This window comes from Gopherus evgoodei, chromosome 3, assembly GCF_007399415.2.
Source record: "Gopherus evgoodei ecotype Sinaloan lineage chromosome 3, rGopEvg1_v1.p, whole genome shotgun sequence".
NCBI lineage: Eukaryota > Metazoa > Chordata > Testudines > Testudinidae > Gopherus > Gopherus evgoodei.
Window position 1 is genome coordinate 64,589,011 of NC_044324.1, and position 22,465 is coordinate 64,611,475.

Consider the following 22,465-nt stretch of genomic DNA (forward strand, 5'->3'; position numbering starts at 1 on the left):
ATGCGCTCGTCTGACATTCTCACGACATGTCCAGCCCATCTGGTCTGGGCTCTCATCAGCAGTGTGTGAACTGACGGCAGACTGGCTCTGATAAGGACTTCAGCATCGAGCACTTTGTCCTGCCATCTGATTTTTAGAAGCTTTCGCAGAGAGGATATGTGGAAGTGACTGAGCCTTTGTGCATGACTCTGACAGACAGTTCACATCTCGCAGGCATATAGCAGAGTTGGAAGCACCACTGCTCGGTAGACCTTGAGCTTCATTGGTAGGCTGATCCCTTGACGTTCCCAAACGTTGGAGCGCAACCAGCCAAATGCAGAGCTCGCTTTAGCAATTCTGCAGTTTACTTCATCATCGATTGACACTGCTCGGGAAAGGGTACTGCCCAGGTACATGCAGTGGTCCACTGCCTGAAGTCTCTGTCCATTTACAGTGATGGACGGTTCTGAGTACTGAGCGTGGGGAGCTGGCTGGTGCATGACCTCAGTCTTCTTGATGTTAATGGTGAGACCGAAGTTGTTGCATGCAGATGAAAACTTGTCCACACTGGCCTGCATTTCCGGCTCTGTACTAGCATTCAGAGCACAATCATTGGCAAAGAGAAAGTCTCAAAGTACAGTTTCCTTCACTTCGGTGATGGCACGCAGTTGCCTCAGACTGAATAGTTTCCCGTCAGTTCTGTACTTCAGGCCTACTCCTTCAGTGCAGTGTTGAAAGGCATCAGTCAAAGTGGCAGAGAATATCATGCTGAATAAAGTGGGTGCTAAAACACACCCTTGCTTGACGCCGTTGGTGACTGGGAAGGCCTCAGATGTTTCACCATCATCCAGGGCACAAGCCATCATACCATGATGAAACTCATATACCATTCGTATGAATCTGTCTGGACAGCCGAATTTCGACATGATTCTTCCAACACTAATAATCTATGATACTCCACAGACCCTGGCGACTGACAGAGTCGAACGCTTTCGTGAGGTCCACAAAAGTTGTGTAGAGTTCACGATTCTGCTCTTGACATTTCTACTGTAGCTGATGCGCAGCAAAGATCACGTCAATAGTCCCACGTCCCTTGCGGAAACCGCACTGTGATTCTGGCAATAAGCCCTGCTCCAGGTGAGTGATCAATCGGGTTCAACAGACTCCGCCTGACTTGGACAGTTGTCCTTCATTAGCAAGGTGAGTTTCGCTAAGGGCTGCAATGTCAATGTTGTAGTGTGCGAGCTCTCTGGTGACACGTGCTGTTCTTCTCTCTGGTCTGTCTGCCGTGATGTTGTCCAGTAGTGTGCACACATTCCATGACGGATGAACACTTACCAAACAACCACTGTACGCCCATCTCACCAAAGGAGAAAAGAGACGGAGGCCAAAAGAAACACTTTAAAGACAACAATTGGGGGTAGCCATGTTTGTTGTTTTTGTGGACACAAACTAAGAGTCCAGTGACACCTTAAAGACTAAGATTTATTTGGGCATAAGCTTTCATGGGTAAAAAACCCAGTGAACAGAATGTAGGCAAGTGTAATAAATGAAGAGAAGTTACAATACTGAAACAGTGCAAGTCTCAGTGATTTAAGCAGGAATTGGACTGATAGTGAAACTTAAAGGCAGCTGACTGAACAGCTATGGCTTTTAACAAGCATCTTCATTGTCAATTAGCTAGTTTTTGGGGTAACCGGTTTTATGAACAAACGTTGTTTTATTCATAAAACTTTACTTATGAAGTTACATTAATAAAGTGAACAATTAAAAAAAATTTCATTCATCCAGTTCTACACTCTCACCTGAGCAGGAAATAAATGGAAGTAGCCAAGGAGTACATACTGGCACAAGACAAGATACTAAAGTTCTTCTGGGAAACATTTCTCCTGTCCTGAGGAATGGGAATAGTAATTTACCACAAGAAAAAGGCAAACTATCTTCCCTGTTCTGAAGACAGAACTGTTGTGTTCTCACCCTGAATTAAAGGGACTATTAACTTTGTTTGTGCTCCTGAGACCTTTGGGAGGAAATGACTGTCTATTTGCTAAACCTCTCTCAAGAGACCCCAGAATGTTAGATAACATCCTAGACCGGCTGTGCTCTTATTTTGGTGAAAAACTGAGCCTGAAAATCCATTAACAATACATATCTAGTATTTTACACTGAGGAAAATAAATATTGGAGCAATTTCTGAACTGTGCTCATTAGACAGTACTGAAATTAATCACATCACACTATCGCCAGTGAAACTATTAGTGGTTTTATAAGATAAAATTTCAACAAATGCTTAAGATATGTATATTGTATACTGTAAATACAAATCAAGTATTTAATATAGAATAAATGTTATTCTGTGAAAATAACTACTGTGAAACTAACATCTTATTTTGTATTGTGAATGAAAACAAATGTTATTCTAGAGCCTCCAGCTTTTACAAATAATCCAAACAAAAAGGAACCCACTCATGCTTTAAACTATTTTCCCTGATAGGATACCTTCATAATATCAAATTATGCTTAATCTTTAAAAAAAAAACTTCTTAGAAGAAAGAAAAAGCAAAACAGAATGGTTACTTACCAGGGTCAGAGCCTCCCCCTCCCCTAGCATTAAAAAAAGGCTCCAACAATAAAATAGGTATGTTTCTTCAGTTTGTTGAGAGTTCTAACAAATTACATTAGCTAAATTCACTCTTATTTTTGACCTTGTGACCATAAACCTTCTTAGCTTTCTATGACTCTTAATATCTCCAGTCTGATACAAGCTTAAGGGTGAGGGAGGATTTTATATTGGAGAAGGCAAGTCAGTATCCTCATAATGATTACTCCTGGGGGAATTCTGTGCCAAAAATTTTAAAATTCTGCACATTTTATTTGTCAAAAACACACAATATAATCACACCAGTTTCAATTATTTCATATTTTATTTCAAAATACTTGTAGAGTATGTCTGACATTAAAAAGTTTTCCCCCCAGGAGCTGAGATTAAAGAAACTCCTATGACAACCCAGTTCCTGTTTCTTTGTTATCCTTTCATTGGGTGCCTCAGTCTGGATATGTCACACATGCCAGCTGGGCACATCTTGGGGGAAAACTCTGCCCTTTTAGTCAATTTTTTTCACCCTGTCCCCTTCAGGTTACCATATTTCAAGCTCCCAAATAGAGGACACTGCCTGGGGGAGAATGGGGGAGCTGAAGGGGGCATTTTGGGGGTTTCTGAAGGAGGCTGTATGGGACCACCCAACCCAGACACCCACATCCCCTCCTTGCAGAACCCAGGTGCAGGGCACACCCTCCCTCCAAAGCCCAGCCACAGGCTCCACTCAGCTTTGTTACTGTCCCACGGGGGAGGCGCTGTGACCCTGCCTTTCCTCACCCTTTTTGAGAGCCAACGCAGCCAGGTCTCCTGGGCCTGCTCCTGCCCCCAGGCAGATAAGAATCAGGCCTGGCAGCCGAAGTGCAGAGAGCTGCAGGGCCTCCAGCCCCAGCGGACTTGGCACTCCACTCACTGTGGGGCTGCGGCCCACAGGCTCCCTCCCTCATTCAGGGCATGCTGGGAACTGCAGCCCACCCACACCAGTACATTGCGAACTGGGTAGCTGGGCTCTGATGTGGGTAGCAGCTCCTAGCAACAGCCAGCATCTCTGCAGTTTCCAAGGCCAGCGGTTAGGGATACTACAAATTGCACAATAAACAGCATATTTCTTGATTTGCTTGCTACCACTGCTACCGTTAGGGACCAAAAAATTAGAGAGCTAGGAGAGCACCCCTCCCATTTCACAATACAGAGCAGAGAGTCATAGGATAAGGATTCTCACTCATAAGGATGCTAAGAATTTCAAGCCCTCACAAGACTCTAGAATCTGATAGAGCAAGGTCCATGTCTCTCAATCCAGGGTTTCAGCTGTGGCTAAATCCTAAACTCAAGGACAGGCAGCAGTCTTGATATCCAAAGCTAGAGAAGGCAGCATTAGAGCACAGAGAACGTTTAGGTGCTAAATGGAAGGCTCTGGAGAGATGGCAGCAGACAGGAAAGGAAAAGCAGCTCTAGAGAGTTAAGAAAGAAGGCTGTGTAGAACAGAATAAAAAGGTCTGGTCCAAAAGCTGCTATGAACACTGCTATGCAATCAGAGGGCTCCTGGGGGGAAAGCTCTAGCTAGGACAAGCTCAAATACCCGAACAGGGAAAGGCAGCACACCCAGCCTACTTAATGCTCCAACAGAAATCCTTTCCTCACTCTCCATAAAACTGCATACATGGAAGCAAAGCTAATTCATACCAGTGGGAAAGACCATGGCTACCAATTTGGGGATCCCACTCTCCACAACCAGGCAGACAGATTCACAGAATCAGACCAGGAACTAAAGTGTGGGGCACTCAGGACAGAAGACAGACCACTAAGATCTGGGAAAAGAGAATTAGATGGAGTAGCAGCTGCCAACAAGGAATCACAAATCCCTCAGAGCTAAAGCTGGCAGCTGAAGACAAGAGAGACAAAGCTGCACCCCCTTTTTCCTCAAAGGAGGGCCAACATGGAACACAGTCAGCATCTATGATCAAGCAGGCAGGCTCCAGGGCATACTCCCTGCAGATCTTGCCCCAGAAGATTGATAGAGGTAGTGCACATAATGGGGCTAGTGAGCTCCTTTGTCCTAACTTCTGCTTTTTTTCCCCTGTCTTCAGGCCTAAGGGAAGAGAGAATTAGAAGCTGGAAAGATGAGACATGGATTCCATGTGTCCAAAAAGAAAAGGCATAGAAAACTGGAACATGGATGCAATGACTCAGTTCTTTTCTTCCTTACTATGGCTTATGATGCTAAGAAGCATCTTGTTGTAAGGACCATTTCCTCTTTCCAGGACAGTGACACCTGAAACTCTTAATCTGGGAGGTTTCTAATATGCTGTAGAATCCATATTTATCAGGTCTTTATGCTTGAACAAAAACACTAATGATGCTTTCTTCATATTAACTAATGTAAGAGTCAAAAGATTAATTTCAACAGGTTTTTGAAACACATTAGGTGGTATAGCGTACATACCTAAGTATTTACAACCCTCATCATGAGAGAGAGAGAAACATACACTAAACATACCATAGAGGAAGCTGAATTAGTTGGCCACAAAGCTGCTTATATACATGCAAATCAGACCTCATGCCCACAACTAGTTCATATTATTACTTAAATAATCTAGTGCTGACTTGGTAATAGTTCAAAGTGTTAACAGTTTCTTGATTTCGCACTGACCAACATAAATTATAAGACTGTTCTTATAGTGCACAAGAAAACATTTGTGGTTACACAAAACTAAGTACAGAAGCTACTAGCTTCTATATTGGGATGCCCTCAAAGAGATATGAAAGCACATTTACCCAATAAAAAGGGACATAAGCTATATTTTTGGTAGATACATATGCGACATCCTATGCATCTTTCAAGGAAGCAATCTACAGATTAAAAGTAACAGGCTACTGCTTCATACAACTTGAGAGGCAGTAATAGCCACACAAGAAGCTTCAAGTCATTTTATAGTGTTTTAAGATGTTAAATTTGAGGAAAACAAAAACAAAAAAATGTATTACCACCAGACTACTTAATAAAATAGTTCATGTGAAAGTGCTAAATGGCAAAGAACAAAAAAAAGTCAAAAATAGTTATTCTACAGTGAAGCAGGCATAAAATGAGAGACCCAGTTTTGCTTTTTTACTTGTAGAGGTCGCATGGCTCCACGGAATTTTGTCCAGCAGCTTTTCTCAATAAATTCCAGATGTCTCTCTCTCCTTCGAAGTATCCTTAGCCTCTCTTCAAGTTGCTGTAGGTTTCGTCTGTCCCTTGTTGGTAAAGGCCGACCATCTTTGCACTGCTAATCAAAATGGAGATGTGAAAATAATGGAACAGTTTGTGAAAAAATGTAAGAAAGAAAGAATAAAATTTAACATCTGTATAACAAGCTCTGGCAGCTCTATGAAGTCAGAATTGCATACAAGACTGTAAATCCAGTTTGTAAGAGACTAATTTCATTTTAGCCCATTTCTATTTTTAATACTTTCTTTTCAGCTCTCCATTTTTTCTTCCAGTCAATTCCAGGTCAGCTATATTTCACATCTTTTCAAGTACATTCCAGAGCAGCACCCTTGAAAGGACACTCAGCATAAAAATTTCCAAAAACACAAAGATCAGAATTGTCCCCTTAACTAGTTGAGTTCATCAACTTCTAACAGTCAAATCCATATTTGGAGATTTCTATATCTGACAAATTCTCAAGAACATTTAACTCCTTTGACCTTCAAAATGCTGGGCATAAGTATTTTAATAAATCTTTTAAGTGTATTTTATACACTGTCGGAGCTACGCAAGCTAAATATACAATTTTTAATTTGCGAATACACAGTAATGAGTTGTATGAATACTATAAGCAATAAATCACCAGAAAGTATTAGGTAACATATGAACCAATCAACAAGCTGATTTTAACATCGATAAGCTGTCTCTTACTACAATTATAGGTTATTTAAGGCAAACATTCTCAAGGATTCAATTTGTCACTATAACATTTTGGATACAAAACAATTAAAAAATGCATTTCTCCATTCAGGGATTTTTCTTCTCTTCTTTTTTAAATAAAGGAATCCTTAAACATTGTGATTATGGGGCTCTCTCAGGTTTGCTGCAGCTCTAATAATTTTTACACAATTTTAATTATAATTTTCTGCTAAGAAATTTAAAACTAGAAGTCTCTTAAGAAGGATTCAGTAAATGTAGTGCTTTTAATGGCTAAGAGATTGAGCTACCCTAAACTGTTCCACCAACATGCCTCAACTCTGACCTGGAAGGACCACCTATAGGGGAGAAAGGTGGTTCAACTTCCAGGCCCATTGAATCATTTGTCTTTCTTCTGAGATTGCCAACAACAGTGTCAACTGAGATGTGAACTCTACTCCACAAGAATCTGGCCTTACAAAAATATAAAAATAAAAATCAAATCTGCACACAAGACCAAGCGTCACATACCTATCTGCTGCCAAAAATTTTCATTTTGAAATATTCTCATTGCTGAAATCACTTTCTACTTAACACTTTCATGTAAAATATAATGGGGAATAACTAAAACTTGCAATTAAGAAAAACAGGAGGCAAAATCCTGCTTATCACTAAATACCAAGGAATATGGATTCACAGTAAATGCCACTTTACAAATATAGCCTCTTTTAGAGACAGAGTGATGAAGAGAGGATTAGCGAGTTCTGTTACCCCACAAAAAGTTTTACAGCACCACATCCAGGATACACATTGATTAGATGAATGTGACTAATGAGTGCAACCACAAATCTATAAATTAAGTGACAGCTCTTTCAATCTAAATAGAGTCCTTTGCAATAAGAAGTATTTAATTTAGTTTATCCTTTTCATTGTTTTACAATATTTATTTTGTTCTGAGATCAACAAAATCTGATTTATTTTTTCAGCATTTACAACACACACTGTCAAGTCATTTTTGTTAGGTACCCCCCAGTGAACAAAAATAGATGCATTTGCTAGTGCACAGTCCATTTTCTGCTATTGTACTGAGTATTTTTGACTCAAGTCCCAACATGTGGAAGGAATCCATCATCTGGAGGAGAAACTGAGAACACCTAACTTTGGAAGAAGAGAGAATATTAACTTCTGTCAGTCTGACATTGTAAAAATGAGCAGTGATCTAAACATTATACCATAAGGAAATGCTGAGCAACAGGAACACTATAAATGGAAAAGTTTGAAATGTTATGTAACAAACACCAAACCTTTGATTTAATCCTTAGTATACGTTGTTCTACTTCTTCAATATCTTCAGTGTTCTCCAAACGTTCATAAGTAGGACTTCTAGTTCCTTTTATCAAGTTTAGAGGCAAAGCAGACATACCATAAGCCTAAAACAAAACAAATACATTAAAAACTTTTGCTATAGAAACACACACACACACACACACACACACACACACACACACACACACATATAATAATATATATAGATATAAAGTGTGTGTGTGTGTGTTTTATCTCACAGCCATTCTACATGTCACATCCATAAAGAGTCTCCATGTCCTCCTCTTCCTCACCTCATTATTGTTTCCTGGGGAATTCAGTATGCCAGGTATTATATAAACATAGAAAACAGTCTCTGCAACAGAAAGTAGGTGACAATAATCTAGGTGGTTCTGGACTCCTACTATTCAGGGAAAGCTTCAGAACCACTGTAAAATTATACTACTCATTTAGACCATTACTGAATGATAGTCCTGTTGGTGGTTGCCTATTTTTCTTACTAGTAAACATGAAAACCTGAACTAAAGGCAGAAAATCCAGAAATCTGATGTACTGGTACTCTCATATCTTAGAGAAAAAAAATCAATCAGTATTTAAAGAACTGATTAATATTAATGTCATCTGTTAAGTATGCACAGTTATTTGCTTATTTCAAAAGACTGAAAAATAAATGGTATCCGATTTTACACTTAAGTCTTAAGTAGATAAACCCTATGTATTTCAGAATGCCTTCAAACTTTCAGAAAAAGTGGCATACATGTCATTTTCCAATTTAACATATGGGAAAGGTGTCATTTTATGCATATTTTCTTTCCATCAGATAATTGACCAGTATGTAGTTGAGGCTAAAAGAACCAATAAGGAATAATAGAATGGTTTTCATTTGTACATATGAAAGCTACATCAAATTATCAAACCCAAGTTTATTAATTTTTAGAGGTATTCAGCTGAGATTTTTCAAAGCAGTCCAGGTGATTTAGCTATCATCTTATTTTTGAGGGAAGCTGTGTGGCTGAATCTCCTGGAGTAGAATTTTAACCAAGGCTCAGAACCTGTGCACTAGCTAGTCTTAAGGTGGACAGTTTTCTAGAGTTCTTTGGAATATACTACAAGGAAGTGCGATATGAGGGAACATTTTACATATTAGGGCTATGTCTACACTTACAGCTGCATGCAGAGTACAGCACTACATGTGTAGCTACATATGATAGTGAAAGGCAGGCTGCATCCACACTTTTTTACTGCTGTGTGTAGCTACACACAGCAGTAAAAGTCTCCAGCAATGGGACACTACACAGCTAAAAACAGCAGTGTAGATGTGGAAAGCACTGCTTGGGCACATAGAGAGTTGGGTAGAGTATAAATGTGTAGGGTTGCCAACTTCTAATGGCACAAAACCAAACACCCCTGCCCTGCCCTTTCCCAGAAGCCCCGCCTCTTCTCCAAGGCCCCGCCCTCACTCACACAGTGCTGCTGGTGGAGCGAAATATCAGAACAAATTGAGTCCCAACTGATCTTAGGACAACCACCCAAATATTTTACCGGGACGTCTGGTCACCCTACCCCCTTCCTACGTTGATCGCTCTCCCCCACCTTCACTCACTTTCACTGGGCTGAGGAAGAGGATGAGAGTGCCGGATGGTGAGGGGTATGAACTCTGGGCTGAGGGTGCAGGGTCAATGTGGGGCCAGAAATGAGAGGTTCAGGATGTGGGAGAGGGCTCTGGGCTGGGGCAGGGGGTTGGGGTGCAAGGGTTATGGGATCTGGGCTGAGGGCTCCAGGTAGAGCCAGAAATGAGGGGTCATGGTGCAGGAGAGGACTCCAGGCTAGGGCAGAGGGATGGGGTGCAGGATCCAGATGGGTCAGAAATGAGGGGTTTACAGTGTGGGAAGGGACTCCGGGCTAGGGCAGGGGGTTGGGAGGGTAGGAGCAGGTGCGGGGTCCCAGCAGCAATTACTGGGCTCCCAGGAAGTGGCTGCCAGATCCCTGAGGTCCCTAGGAGCATGGGGCAGCCAGGGAGGCTCCACGTGCAACACTCCCACACACAGGCATCACCCCTTCAGCTCCCATTGACAGCAGTTCCTGGCCAATGGGAGCTGTGAAGCCACCACTCAGGAGGGGGAACTGTGGAGCCTCCCTGGCTGCCCAGGCACCTACAGGCCACAAGAACCGGGCAGATGCTTCTGGGAGCTGCATGGAGCTAAGACAGGCAAGGAGCCTTAGCCCTTAGCCTTAGCCCCTGCCATGCCGCTGACCGGACTTTTAACAGCCCGGTCAGCACCACCACGGGCCCTTTTCAACTTGGCAGTCAGGCAGAAAACTAACCTGACAGCCCTAAAAATGTGGGGGTTCAGATAATACTTCTCATCTAAGCCATGCACCATGGTCTACACTATTTATACCAGTTCTAGGGTGGGCATGCAATGTCTATACTCTGCACACTGCTTTAAGTGTACATGTACCCTAGGAGGCAAGATTTGAACATACAAACGTACACAGGTCGCATAAGTAGAGACAGGAAGATGATATTGCTAAGAGGCAAATCAGGAGAGATCCCTGCAGGCTCTCAAGCAAGCCAATTTTAAAGCCTATTCTTTATGTGTTTAATTTGTATTATGTACATTGTATCTTCCTCTCAGAGAGCCAGAAGACTAGCAATATTTCCAGTTGAACATGTGCCTGCAGGGACTCAATACTGCTTGTTTGGTTTTGATAAGGACTCCAACTTAAACCTTCACAGTTTTCACTGAGTAGGCTGGGAAAATAGACAGATTTAAAGGATGCAAACGTAACTTCAAAAAATTCTGAATAATTCCATAAAAAGGTGAACAAGACTGAACAAACTGTTTTAAGCGCAACTTATTATCACCGCACACTTCGACAGTGTTCAGACTAAATTTCCTTGAGAATTAATATGCTATATAGGCTTCAGGGAGCCACACAGTGTCTTCTGTATTGAGTGACATGTTGCTACAAAATTCTAAATAAAATGATGTTTACAGGCAAAATGAGTAAATCCAGTAATGTCCTTAAGCATAGCAAATACATTTCACTAATCTTTATTAGAAGAATGTCAGCCTAATCTATTTGACAATTCTAGCATGACAATGTTTTGTGTGCTTGCATGCATATAACCTGTAGCCAATGGCACCTAACAAAGTGATTCTTAGAGACAAGAGCAGGCTTTATGAGTGATCTGCTCCGAATCTAAAAAGAATTACATCACAGCTGACAAACATCTCCACCTCCCTCCCCCACAAGGATGTCTTATAATCTATTAAGCAAAACCATCTACAGTAGCACCTTTTGACTATTTCCAATACTGCTACAAATGCCAAACAAATCATTATCACTGCATGCTGACTGCAGAGGCACACCCACACAACTTTCTTTACCTTTAAAGGAAAAAAATATAATACGCAGTTTCAGTCTTTACATTCAAAGTTTTATACTACGGAAGCTATTCTTCAGGGACAGAAGTCTGACACCAAAAAGACAGGCAAAGGATGAATTTTGTGCTCTCCAATTATCCTAGGAGATTTTTATTAGCTGAAACCCAGCTAATACAAATATTGCGTTTCCACAGGCCACTCCATCACGTGAAATTCTGCCTGCTACAAAATTTAGCACTGTACTCAAAGTTTTCCCCTTACTTGTAAGGAGCATTCTTGAGTGTTCCCCCCCCCCCCCAGAGATGTAGCTAGATCTTTCCCCTACATGGCATTTGGTGTCCCTTCCTAAGGGTAACAATCTACTACTGCAAAAGTTAACTATAACTTTCTCTACTACACGCATGACAGAAGACGCATTCATCACTGGAAGCTGGGCATGCCATTTCAGATCAAGAGAGCCTCTCACAGAAATGCAATTTACAAATAACAGAATAATTATTTTCCTCCCACTACAATCGGAGACCTGGTCTACACTACGATTTTAGGTCAAATTTATCAGCATTATATCGATTTAAGCCTGGACCCATCCACACAATGAAGCCCTTTTTTTCGACTTAAAGGGCTCTTTATATACATTTCTTTACTCCACCTCCGACGAGGGGATCAGCGCTGAAATCTGCCTTGCCGGGTCAAATTTGGGTAGCGAGGATGCAATTCAATGGTATTGGCCTCTGAGAGCGATCCCAAAGTGCTCCATTGTGAGCACTCTGGACAGCGCTCTCAACTCAGATGCACTGGCCAGGTAGACAGGAAAAGGCCTGTGAACTTTTGAATCTCATTTCCTGTTTGGCCAGCATGGCAAAGAGCAGGTGAGTGCAGATTTCATCAGCAGAGATGACCATGATGGAGTTCCAGGATTGCAAAAGAGCTCCAGGACCGAATGGAAGGTATGGGATCTGCTCGCCATATGGGGAGACGAATCTGTGCTAGCTGAACTCTGTTCCAGTAAATGAAATGTCAAAACATTAGAAAAAGTCTCAAAGGGCATGAAGGACGGAGGCCATAACAGGGACGCACAGCAGTGTCGCGTGAAAATTAAGGAGCTAAGGCAAGCCTATGTAAAAACTAGAGAGGCAAATTGCCGCTCTGGATCAGAGCCCCAAACATGCCGCTTCTATGATGAGCTGCATGCCATGCTACGGGGTGCAGCCACCACTACCCCAACCCTGTGCTTTGACTCCGTCAATGGAGAACCACACAACAGGGAAGAGGGTTTGGGGGATGATGAAGATGATGAAGAAGAGATTGAAGATAGCTCACAGCAAGAAAGTGGAGAAAGCAGTTTCCCCAACAGCCAAGATATGTTTTTTAACCTGGACCTGGAGCCAGTAACCCCTGAACCCACCCAAGGCATGCTCCCAGACCCTGAAGGTAGAGAAGGGACCTCTGGTGAGTGTACCTTTGTAAATATTACATATGTTTTAAAAGCAAGTGTGTTTAATGATTAATTTGCTCTAGTATTCACAGCCAGTACAGCTACTGGAAAAGTCTATTAACGTGTATGGGGATGGAGTGGAAATCCTCCATGGACATTTCCATAGAGCTCTCCTGGATCTACTCCCAAAGCCTTTTCAAAAGGTTTATGGGGAGCGTGGCCTTATTCCGTCCGCCATGGTAAGACACTTTACCACGCCAGGCCAGTAGCACGTAGTCAGGAATTATTGCATAACAAAGCATGGCAGCGTATGGTCCTGGTGTTTGCTGGCATTCAAACAACATCCGTTTTTTATTTCTCTGTGTTATCCTCAGGAGAGTGATATAATTCATGGTCACCTGGTTGAAATAAGGTGCTTTTATTAAGGGGACATTCAGAGGTGCCCATTCCTGCTCAGCTGTGGCTGAACAGAAATGTTCCCTGCTCTTAGCCATGCAGTGGGGGAAGGGGTGAAGCATGAGTGATCTCTCATACCAAACCAGCAGGCCCTCAGTACAAGAGGCAAAATGTGACCTGGTAACGAAAGCATATGTGCTGTGTAATGTGAACAGCAAGGTTTAATGTGAAAGAGCGTACTCATTTTTCTCTAAAATGTGTCTTTTTAAAACTACCACTCTCCCTTTTCCTCCACCAGCTACAAATGTTTCTCCTTTGCAGAGGCTAGTGAAGATTAGAAGGCAAAAAAAAAAAAAAACGCACTCAGGATGAAATGTTCTCTGAGCTCCTGCTGTCCCCCCACACTGAAAGAGCACAGCAGAATGCATGGAGGCCGACAATGTCAGAGTGCAAGAACGCACAATATGAACGTGAGAAGAGGTGGTGGGCTGAAGATTATAGATGGTTTCAGCTTGCTGACAGAAGGCAAGAATCGATGCTCAGGCTACTGGAAGATCAAACTCATATGCTCCAGTGTATGACTGAGCTGTAGGAAAGGTAGCATGAGCCCAGACCGCCACTACAGCCCCTGTGTAACCAACTTCCCTCCTCCCCAAGTTCCATTGCCTCCTCACCCATACGCTCAAGAACACAGTGGTGGGGCCTCGGGCCACCCAGCCACTCCACCCCAAAGGATTGCCCAAGCAACGGAAGGCTGGCCTTCAATAAGTTTTGAACTGCAGTGTGGCCTTGTCTTTCCGTCCTCCCCAACCCCAATCAGTGCTTCCCTCATCTCTCACCCCTCCTGGGATAGCTTGGCAGCTATCCCCCTATTTGTGTGATGAATTAATAAAGAAAGGATGAATGTGAAGCAACAATTACTTTATTGCCTCTGCAAGGGGTGATCGAAGGAGGGAGGGGAAGGTAGCTAGTTTACATGGAAGTAGAGTGAACCAAGGGTGGGGCGTCATCAAGGAGAAACAAACAGAACTTTCACACTGTAGCCTAGCCCGTCATGAAACTGGTTTTCAAAGCTTCTCTGATGTGCACCACGCCCTCCTGTACTCTAACTGACCTGGTGTCTGGCTGCACGTAATCAGCGGCCAGGAGATTTGCCTCAACCTGGCACTCTGCCATAAACATCTCCCCCTTACTCTCTCAGATATTGTGGAGCGCACAGCAAGCAGTAATAACAATGGGAATATTGGTTTCACTGAGGTCTATTCGAGTCAGTAAACGTCCAAATGCCCATTCTACCACCATTCTGCACTTACTCACCCTATACTTGAACAGCTCCTGACTACTGCCCAGACTCTCTGTGTGTGGCTTCATGAGCCATGGCATTAAGGGGTAGGCTGGCTCCCCAAGGGTAACTATAGGCATTTCAAATCCCCAACAGTTATTTTCTGGTATGGAAAGAAAGTCCCTTCCTGCAGCTTTTGAAACAGACCAGAGTTCCTGAAGATGCGAACATCATGTACCTTTCCTGGCCATCCCACGTTGATGTTGGTGAAACGTCCCTTGTGATCCACCAGTGCTTGCAGCAGCACTGAAAAGTACCCCTTGCGGTTTATGTGCTCGCTGGCTTGGTGCTCCAGTACCAAGATAGGGATATGGGTTCTGTCTATCGCCCCACCACAGTTAGGGAATCTCACTGCAGCAAAGCCATCCGCTATGACCTGCACATTTACCAAAGTCACTACCCTTGATATCAGCAGCTCTTTGATTGCATTGGCTACTTGGATCACACCAGACCCCACAGTAGATTTGCCCACTCCAAACTGATGCCTGACTGACTATTAGCTGTCTGGTGTTGCAAGCTTCCACAGGGCTATCGCCACTCGCTTCTCAACTGTGAGAGATGCTCTCATCTTGGTATTCTGGCGCTTCAGGACAGGGGAAAGCAAGTCAAAGTTCCATGAAAGGGCCCTTACGCATGCAAAAGTTTTGCAGCCACTGGGAATCATCCCAGACCTGCAATACTATGCGGTCCCACTAGTCTGTGCTTGTTTCCCAGGCCCAGAGGCTGCGTTCCACAGCATGAACCTGCCCCATTAACACCATGATATGCACGTTGCTGGGGCCCATACTTTGTGAGAAGTCTATGTCCATGTCTATGTCCTCATCACACATCACCGTGCTGCCGTCGCCTCCTTGCCTGGTTTTGCTTTGGCAGGTTCTGCATATACTCCAGGATAATGCGCGTGGTGATTACAATACTCATAATGCTGTGGTGATCTGAGCAGGCTCTATGATCCCAGTTCTATGGCGTCTGGGCTGAAAAAAGGCACGAAACGATTGTTTGCTTTGACAACATGGCTTACAGGGAATTAAAGTCCACAAAGTGGGTGGCTTTGCATCAAGGAGAAACACAAACAACTGTCACACAGAATGGCCCTCTCAAGGATCAAACTCAAAATCCTGGGTTTAGCCGGCTGTTGATTTAACGGAGGGAGGGAGAAAGCAAATGAATACAAAACAAAATTGGGTCTATTTCTTGTTTTGATCCACTCCATCTCTCTTTTACATATTTGGAGTGGCATCAGATGCTGCATTACGACTTCTAGCCATCGTCATATCCTGGGTGCTCGGCAGAAGATGGGAATGACCAAGCTGAGTTACTCCCATGTCAGCCCAGGTGCCCCTGACTGACCACACAGAGGTCGGTTAAAGAGCACCCAGGAAATGACGACAGCTACCAATCATAAAGCACCATCTGCTGCCAAAAGGCAATGAGCTGCTGCTGTGTAGCAATGCAGTCCCACGTCTGCCAGCAGGAGACTTATAGTGATTGTCAGCTGAGTGGGCTCCATGCTTGCCGTGGTATGGCGTCTGCACAGGTAACGCAGGAAAAAAGGAGTGAAACGATAGTCTGCCATTGCTTTCACGGAGATCCCCTTAGAACTTGAAAATATCTAAGAAGGGTTTTCTGATGGGGACAGAAGAAAGGAAGGTGAATGCCTTCTCTCTCATGGAGCTGAAAATCACAAGTCACTTCTCATTTTCTTCTTGAAGCAATACAAGAATGATAGAAAATGCAAATCAAATCTTGTTCTTTTTTTAGTTTCTCCACATCTTATCTATATGCACTCACCCCATACTTGTTTTATTGGTTCTAATCTAGAATAATATTACAAGTTATTTTACAATGCTAAAGGAACTCTTTAGGAAACTAGAGAGAAAACAAGAGTATTCCATCTTTATCTGAAAGTTAAAAGGCACAAAAATCAGAATGGTCAATGGCTGCATATAAGCCAACTGAGATATTTACAGTTATCAAAGTAACCACAGCCCTCTTCAAATTCTGTGAATACTTTACCCATACTTATTAAAGGAGCACTGCAAAATACATGTCTACATTTTCATAACAGAGCAAAAAAATCCTGCAGTATATGAGAATGAGTTAGTATCCATGCCATGTTTCTGCAAATAAATAGGACATCCTGAGTCATCTAGATGTTAAACCCATACATTCTTTTTATAGATCAGAGTCTAATGTTTTCAGACAAGGACTACACTTTTGCTTATAGATATTAAAAATATTCAGATAGTTAGTAACAGCTTCCATCAGTGAGAAGTGAGTTATTTCTCTAAACATTTTTCCAGTCTAATTCTCACTCTTGAACATTTCTGACACCTCTATAAAGTTTAGAACATGGGAGTGCTTTGCAAAATGCCTTAAGCAAGAGTCTGAAAGCAAAAATATACCCTGGTAGTATTGAAAAGCAAAGTAAGCTTGCTATAAAGTAAATGGACATTTATTAACGAATAAGAATCTTTAGAAATTCCCTACAATTTTTACGAGTGTGAGATGTATGTTGGTGAAATGACCAACATTTAGCAATAATTAAGACATAAAGACATCACTACAGTATCTGAATCCCTCTATTGTGGAAAAGGAAATGAATGTATCTTGTACACCACTGTATGGTAACCAATGGTAAATGATGTGTAAATAGCAACTCCTATTAGCATCACTAAGTGTGAAGAAATACATCTAATCCAGTCACAAATGACATTTCATTTTTCCCTATGCCAATGCCAGTCCTTCTTTGGTGACCTGTAATAAGTTTGTAGGTCAACTGCACAAACACCACAAGTGAAGTTATTAAAATCATTATACATTTTTTTCTGCATCATATGGTATATGCAGACTATTACTGAATTCTCAAGCCTCTGAATGACAATTAAATTATACAAGAATTTATAGTAATCTTCGATAATAGGTGAATGATTCCTATACACATCTGCCTTAGTAACCTCTATGGTGAACGATGCTGTAACCATGCTTAGCATCCTAAAGGTCTTTACGGTCTGAGAATCTCTGCAGCCCCTAGTGGGTGATAAGGCATGTGAACTGCAGGGCCTATCTGAAAGTTCATTTTGTTACCTCTATTTCCAACTATAAGGTCAGAGTTCAGGGTTCTTTATTAATGACCACTCATTTTCCCCCAATATATACTCTTGCCATAAACAAATTAAAATATAAGGTATATTAGATAAAATTGAGATAATACAATCAAATATATAAATGCTAGTTCTCCCCCAACTAAGAAAGTCTATCTCCCCAAATATTTGTAAAACATTCAATATATATCAGTGGCTCTCAAACTTTTTTACTGGTGATCCCTTTCACATAGCAAGCGTCTCAGTGTGACCCCCACTTATAAATTAAAAACACTTTTTAATATATTTAACACCATTATAAATGCTGGAGGCAAAGCAGGGTTTGGAGTGGAGGTTGACAGCTCACAATCCCCTCTGTAATCCCCTCGTGACCCCCCGAGGGGTCCTGACCCCCAGTTTGAGAACCCCTGATATATATGCATCACTAACTTCATCAGCCAGATACCTTACCATAATACATGACCTCCCTTATCCACAAACCCTTTCATTTTTTTTCTTGTCCTGACTTAGTTCATAAGCTTTACAGGGTAAGGAGGTTTCTTTTAGTAGCTACCACTGAACAAAATGTTTATCTACAATTATCAGACAACGATCTCAGAGAAAACAGGAAACAATGGAGGTCTCATACGAATGTGTGACAGATGACAATAAAAGTTTACTTTTAATGGCAACCCATATAAAAATCTATAAAGCATCACATACAATACTGTACAAAAAAACAGACATGCTTCTGGACAATACTGCTAAAAATATTGTTAGGAAGACAAGAATCAAATCTTATTGATGCTAACAAATTGTATAATTCACGGAGGTTCTTTTGTCCGGCTCCTCACTCCAAAGCAGCGATCACATCTAGGTTTTGTTCCTTTTGCCAGTATTGTCCTTTTCTTTGCCATTGAAGTGCTAATTCAGTGTGCCAGATCCAAGGAACACTCTGCCCTCTGTAAACCAACACCTGTCTTTTCTACTCTGGTTTTCAACTCAACATTTTTGTATTGCGTTGTCCCATACCAAACTTCCTTCCCCCAACCCACACGCGCATACTGCAAATAAATCCCTCCCTCTTACTTTGAAGCTCACATTTTGAGTTAACATTTTGTTTCACCTGAATTCCCACTACTCATTCGTAGAGGGTCTCCTGTAGATTCATTCTACTGTCCATCTCAGTGGTTCACCAAGGAACACTGGTATTATTCATTCATACAAAAAGAATCAAGTTTCAGAAGTGTACAAGTATACATGTAGCATCCAGATGGAGAGCAGTTTTTCATCTCTTTAAGATGGCTCTACCATGGACGTATAGTAGCACATTCTCTCTCAAAACACTTTTCATTTGCTTCCATGGTCCATTTCTAGGATCATGATTGATTGAAGCATGCCTGTGCATTCCAGAATCTTTCACACAGGGTTCAGGTGTATTTAGTGCTGATCTTGCTTCTAACTGTTCTCACCTTAGGGTAAGGGCATAATTTACTTCTGATTGATTTGGAAGAATAATTTATCCCCATTCTTAGGTTTATACATCTTCTACCAGGCTTCAGAATTTCACAAGCTCAAAGTTCTGAGCTGTTACAACACCTCCCCAGTAAAGGGTGGGCATACATTAGTGGAGGAGATAACAAATCGGTTTATGTACCAGTTTCCTTTATGTAAAACAAATCACAATTGAATTGAATCCAGAAACCCCAGAACATTTCAAACTGTAAAGGAGGGTGGAAGTGCAAGCAAAAGATGGTTACCTTTTTCATAACTGGTGTTCAAGATATGTCGCTCGTGTCCATTCAAGTTAGCTCACCACACGTGCTGGTGGTGGAAGTTTTTCCCCCTCAAATGGTATCCATAGGGGACCAGCTCTCGCTCTCTGTGGAGTGGAACGCATATGCAACAATATAAAGGGTGCTGCGGACTCCCTGGCAAGAAGGAACTGAAGGTGTGGGAATACCAACTGTGGGGAACGAGGGCAGGTCCTGGAACACACATGAGCAACACATCTCAAACACCAGTTACAAAAAAGGTAACTGTCTTCTCTTCTAGTGCTTGCCCATGTCCATTCACTTTGGTGGTACTGCTTGGGAGTCACCTAGAGACAGGTAGGAGTTCATGGACACAAAGACTAACAGTTCTTTCGAACCCAGCATCGTCTCTGGCCTGCGAGGGATGGCATAGTACTCCATGAATGTGTGCACTAAAGATGTCACGTCCCTGCAAATGTCCTGGATAGGAATGGGAGCCAGGAAGGCAGCCGCCAATGCTTGAGCTCTAGTTGAGTAGGCCTTCACAATAGTCAGTGGTTGGACCCGTGCCGGCTCATAACTGGCCCAGATGCAGAAAGTAATTCAGTTGAAGATCCTCTGAGAGGACACCAGCAGGCCCTTCATCCTATCCACTGTTGCAACCAAGAGCTGAGCTGGAAAGGCTTGGTACGTTCCAGATAGAACGCCAAGGCATGCCGAACATCCAGGGCATGCAGCTGTCTCTCCTCATGCTTAAGACAGAACACTGGATAAAATGTCCTGATTTACGTGGAAAAAACATCACCTTTGTCAGGCAGGTTGGATGGGGTCCCAGCTGTACCTTGCTCTTGTAGAACACTGTATAAGGTGGCTCCGAGGTCAGGGCTGTCAACTCTGATTCTCGTCTCACCGACATAATTGCTTCAAGAAAAGCTACTTTTCATGACAGGTCTGAAAGGGAACAGGAGTCCATAGGCTCGAAGGGTGCGCCTGTGAGCACCAGATTGGAGGTCTCATTAAGGGACTAGGCTACGAACCAGTAGGAAGAGCCTCTCAAGGCCACTTAGGAAGCTGACTGACATCTCGTGTGAGAATACTGATTTCTCCTGGACATGTAGGTGAAAGGCTGAAATGGCCGCTAGATGAATCTTGATGGAAGACAGGTTCTTCAGCTGGAGCAGGCAGTCTAGGAGGGATTGCATGGATGAATGCGTCAGGGAGATGGTCCGTTCTGATGCCCAGTGGGAGAACCCTGTCCACCTCAGCACAAGTCATTCTAAAAAGGAAGGTTTTCTACTGTCCAAGAGGACCTCCTGTACTTCACTAGAGCAGGTCCTTTCCTCTGGGTTCAGCCACATAACATTCATGCCGTGAGGTAGAGGGAAGCGAGATTTGGGTGCAAGAGGTGGTCTCGGTGGCCTGGTAGCGACCAAGGAGCAATTACTGCCAGATCCATCAGTGTACCAAAACAGTGTTGGTGCAGACACACTGGGGTGATCAATAGGGACAGAGCATGGGTTATCATGATCTTTGACAGGACCCTGCTGATGAGTGGAATCAGCAGAAACACGTACATCAGGTCCCCCACCAACCACAAAAGGAGAAAAGCGTCAGCAAGAGCACCCTTACAGAGACCCTACAGGGAGCAGAACTGACGACACTTTTTTCCATCTGGTAGCAAGTCCAATCGGAAAATTCCCCACCTCTGGAAGAGCATCTGAACCACTTCTGGAAGGAATGACCACTCATGGTGACAGAAGGACCTGCTGAGGCAATTCTCTAGCATTCTTCGTGCCAGGGAGGTGGCAGGCCTCCAGGTGGATGCAGAAGTCCCACAGACAAAGCACTCCTTGACAGAGAGCTGACGAGCACACTCCCCCTTGCCTGTTGATGTACATCAGCACTCATACTTCGCCTGTCAGGTGCGGCAGGAAGACGTCCACTGGCCAATTGGACTGCCTTGAGCTCCTTGACACTTATATGAAATGCCAGCTTCTCTGGGAACTAAGTCCCTTGGGTCTGCATCTTGCTGAGGTGCACTCCCCGAGCCAAGGTCAGAGGCATCTGAAATCAGGGAGACCGAGGGTGTGGATTGTCAAATGGTACACCCTCTAAGAGTGTGCTTGGGTCGGGCCACCACCGCAGAGAGGTAAGTACCCTTGGTGAAATCATGATGACCTTGTCCAGGTGATCTCTGTATGGGGAATAGACTATCATTAGCAACTGCTGGAGGGGCCGCAGCCTGAGCCTTACATGGCAAACAACTAAAAGTGCACACTGCCATGTGGCAGAGTAGCCGAAGGCAGACCTGGGCCATGGCGAGAGGGAACGTGGAAAGTCCAACGATAAGATCCACCATCTTCCGGAACCTGTCTTGTGGCAGCAAGGCTCTGGCACAGGTGGAGTTGAGTATGGCTCTGATGAATTATATCCTCTGCACTGGAACTAACTTTGATTTCTCATTTATCAACTGGCCCAGGGCATGGCACGTGGCTTGCAGTACTGCGACATCGGACTGGATCTTGCACCTGGAGTGGATCTTGCACCTTGACCAGCCAGTCGTTGAGATATGGATAAATCTGAATACCTTGACTTCCAAGGTAAAATGCCACCACCACCATCGGTGCAAATGCCAGCCCAAACAGAAGCACCACAAACTGGAAGTGAGTGGAGTCTATCGTGAAAAGGAGAAAACGTCTGTGTAAAATCGCTATGTGCAAATATGCATCCTTCAAATCGAGAGCAGCATAACAGTCTCCCGGATCCACGGATGGGAAGAGGATGGAGGCCAGGGAGCCCATGCAAAACTTCAACTTCTTGAGATACCTGTTGAGTTCTTGCATGTCAAGGATGGGTCTTAGCCCCCCTTTAGCATCTGGAATCAGAAAGTAACAGGAGTAAAACCCTTTGCCCTGAGGTTTAGAGGGACTTCCTCCACAGCTCCCGCCTGCAGAAGGCTCTGTACCTCCTGCCGAAGCAGGTTTTCATGAGAAGGGTCCCTGAAGGACAGGGAGGGACAGAAGTAAACTGGAGGACATAGCTCTGACCCACAGTATTGAGGACCCCTGGGTCCATAGTTAGAGGCCCAGGCAGGGAGGAAAGATGATAGGTGGTTGAAGAAATGGTGGGAAGCAGGATCCAGGATACAGGCTGAAAGGTGGCCCTCTGGAGCACCCTCAAAACGCCCGCTTTGAACCCTGCTGCATGTGGGTAGAGCCGGACTGTGCTGAGGTCAAGGGCTGCTGGCTCTGACAGCGCTTGTAGCCCTTGCCCTTCTCA

At 43.4% G+C, this 22,465-nt stretch overlaps 1 protein-coding gene across 4 annotated transcripts in view; it reads right to left on the minus strand.

Moving 5' to 3' along the window:
- Positions 1-22,465, minus strand: part of LMBRD1 (LMBR1 domain containing 1) — a 240,092-nt gene that overhangs the window by 92,932 nt on the left and 124,695 nt on the right. For 3 of the 4 annotated variants that reach the window (XM_030555680.1, XM_030555679.1, XM_030555677.1), the window contains exons 8-9: positions 7,763-7,888; positions 5,686-5,841 (exon numbers count right to left, since the gene is read on the minus strand). In XM_030555680.1, the coding sequence (XP_030411540.1) occupies positions 5,686-5,841; positions 7,763-7,888 (282 nt within the window). The remainder of the gene's footprint in view (positions 1-5,685; positions 5,842-7,762; positions 7,889-22,465) is intronic. The other variant, XM_030555678.1, reaches the window with a different exon arrangement.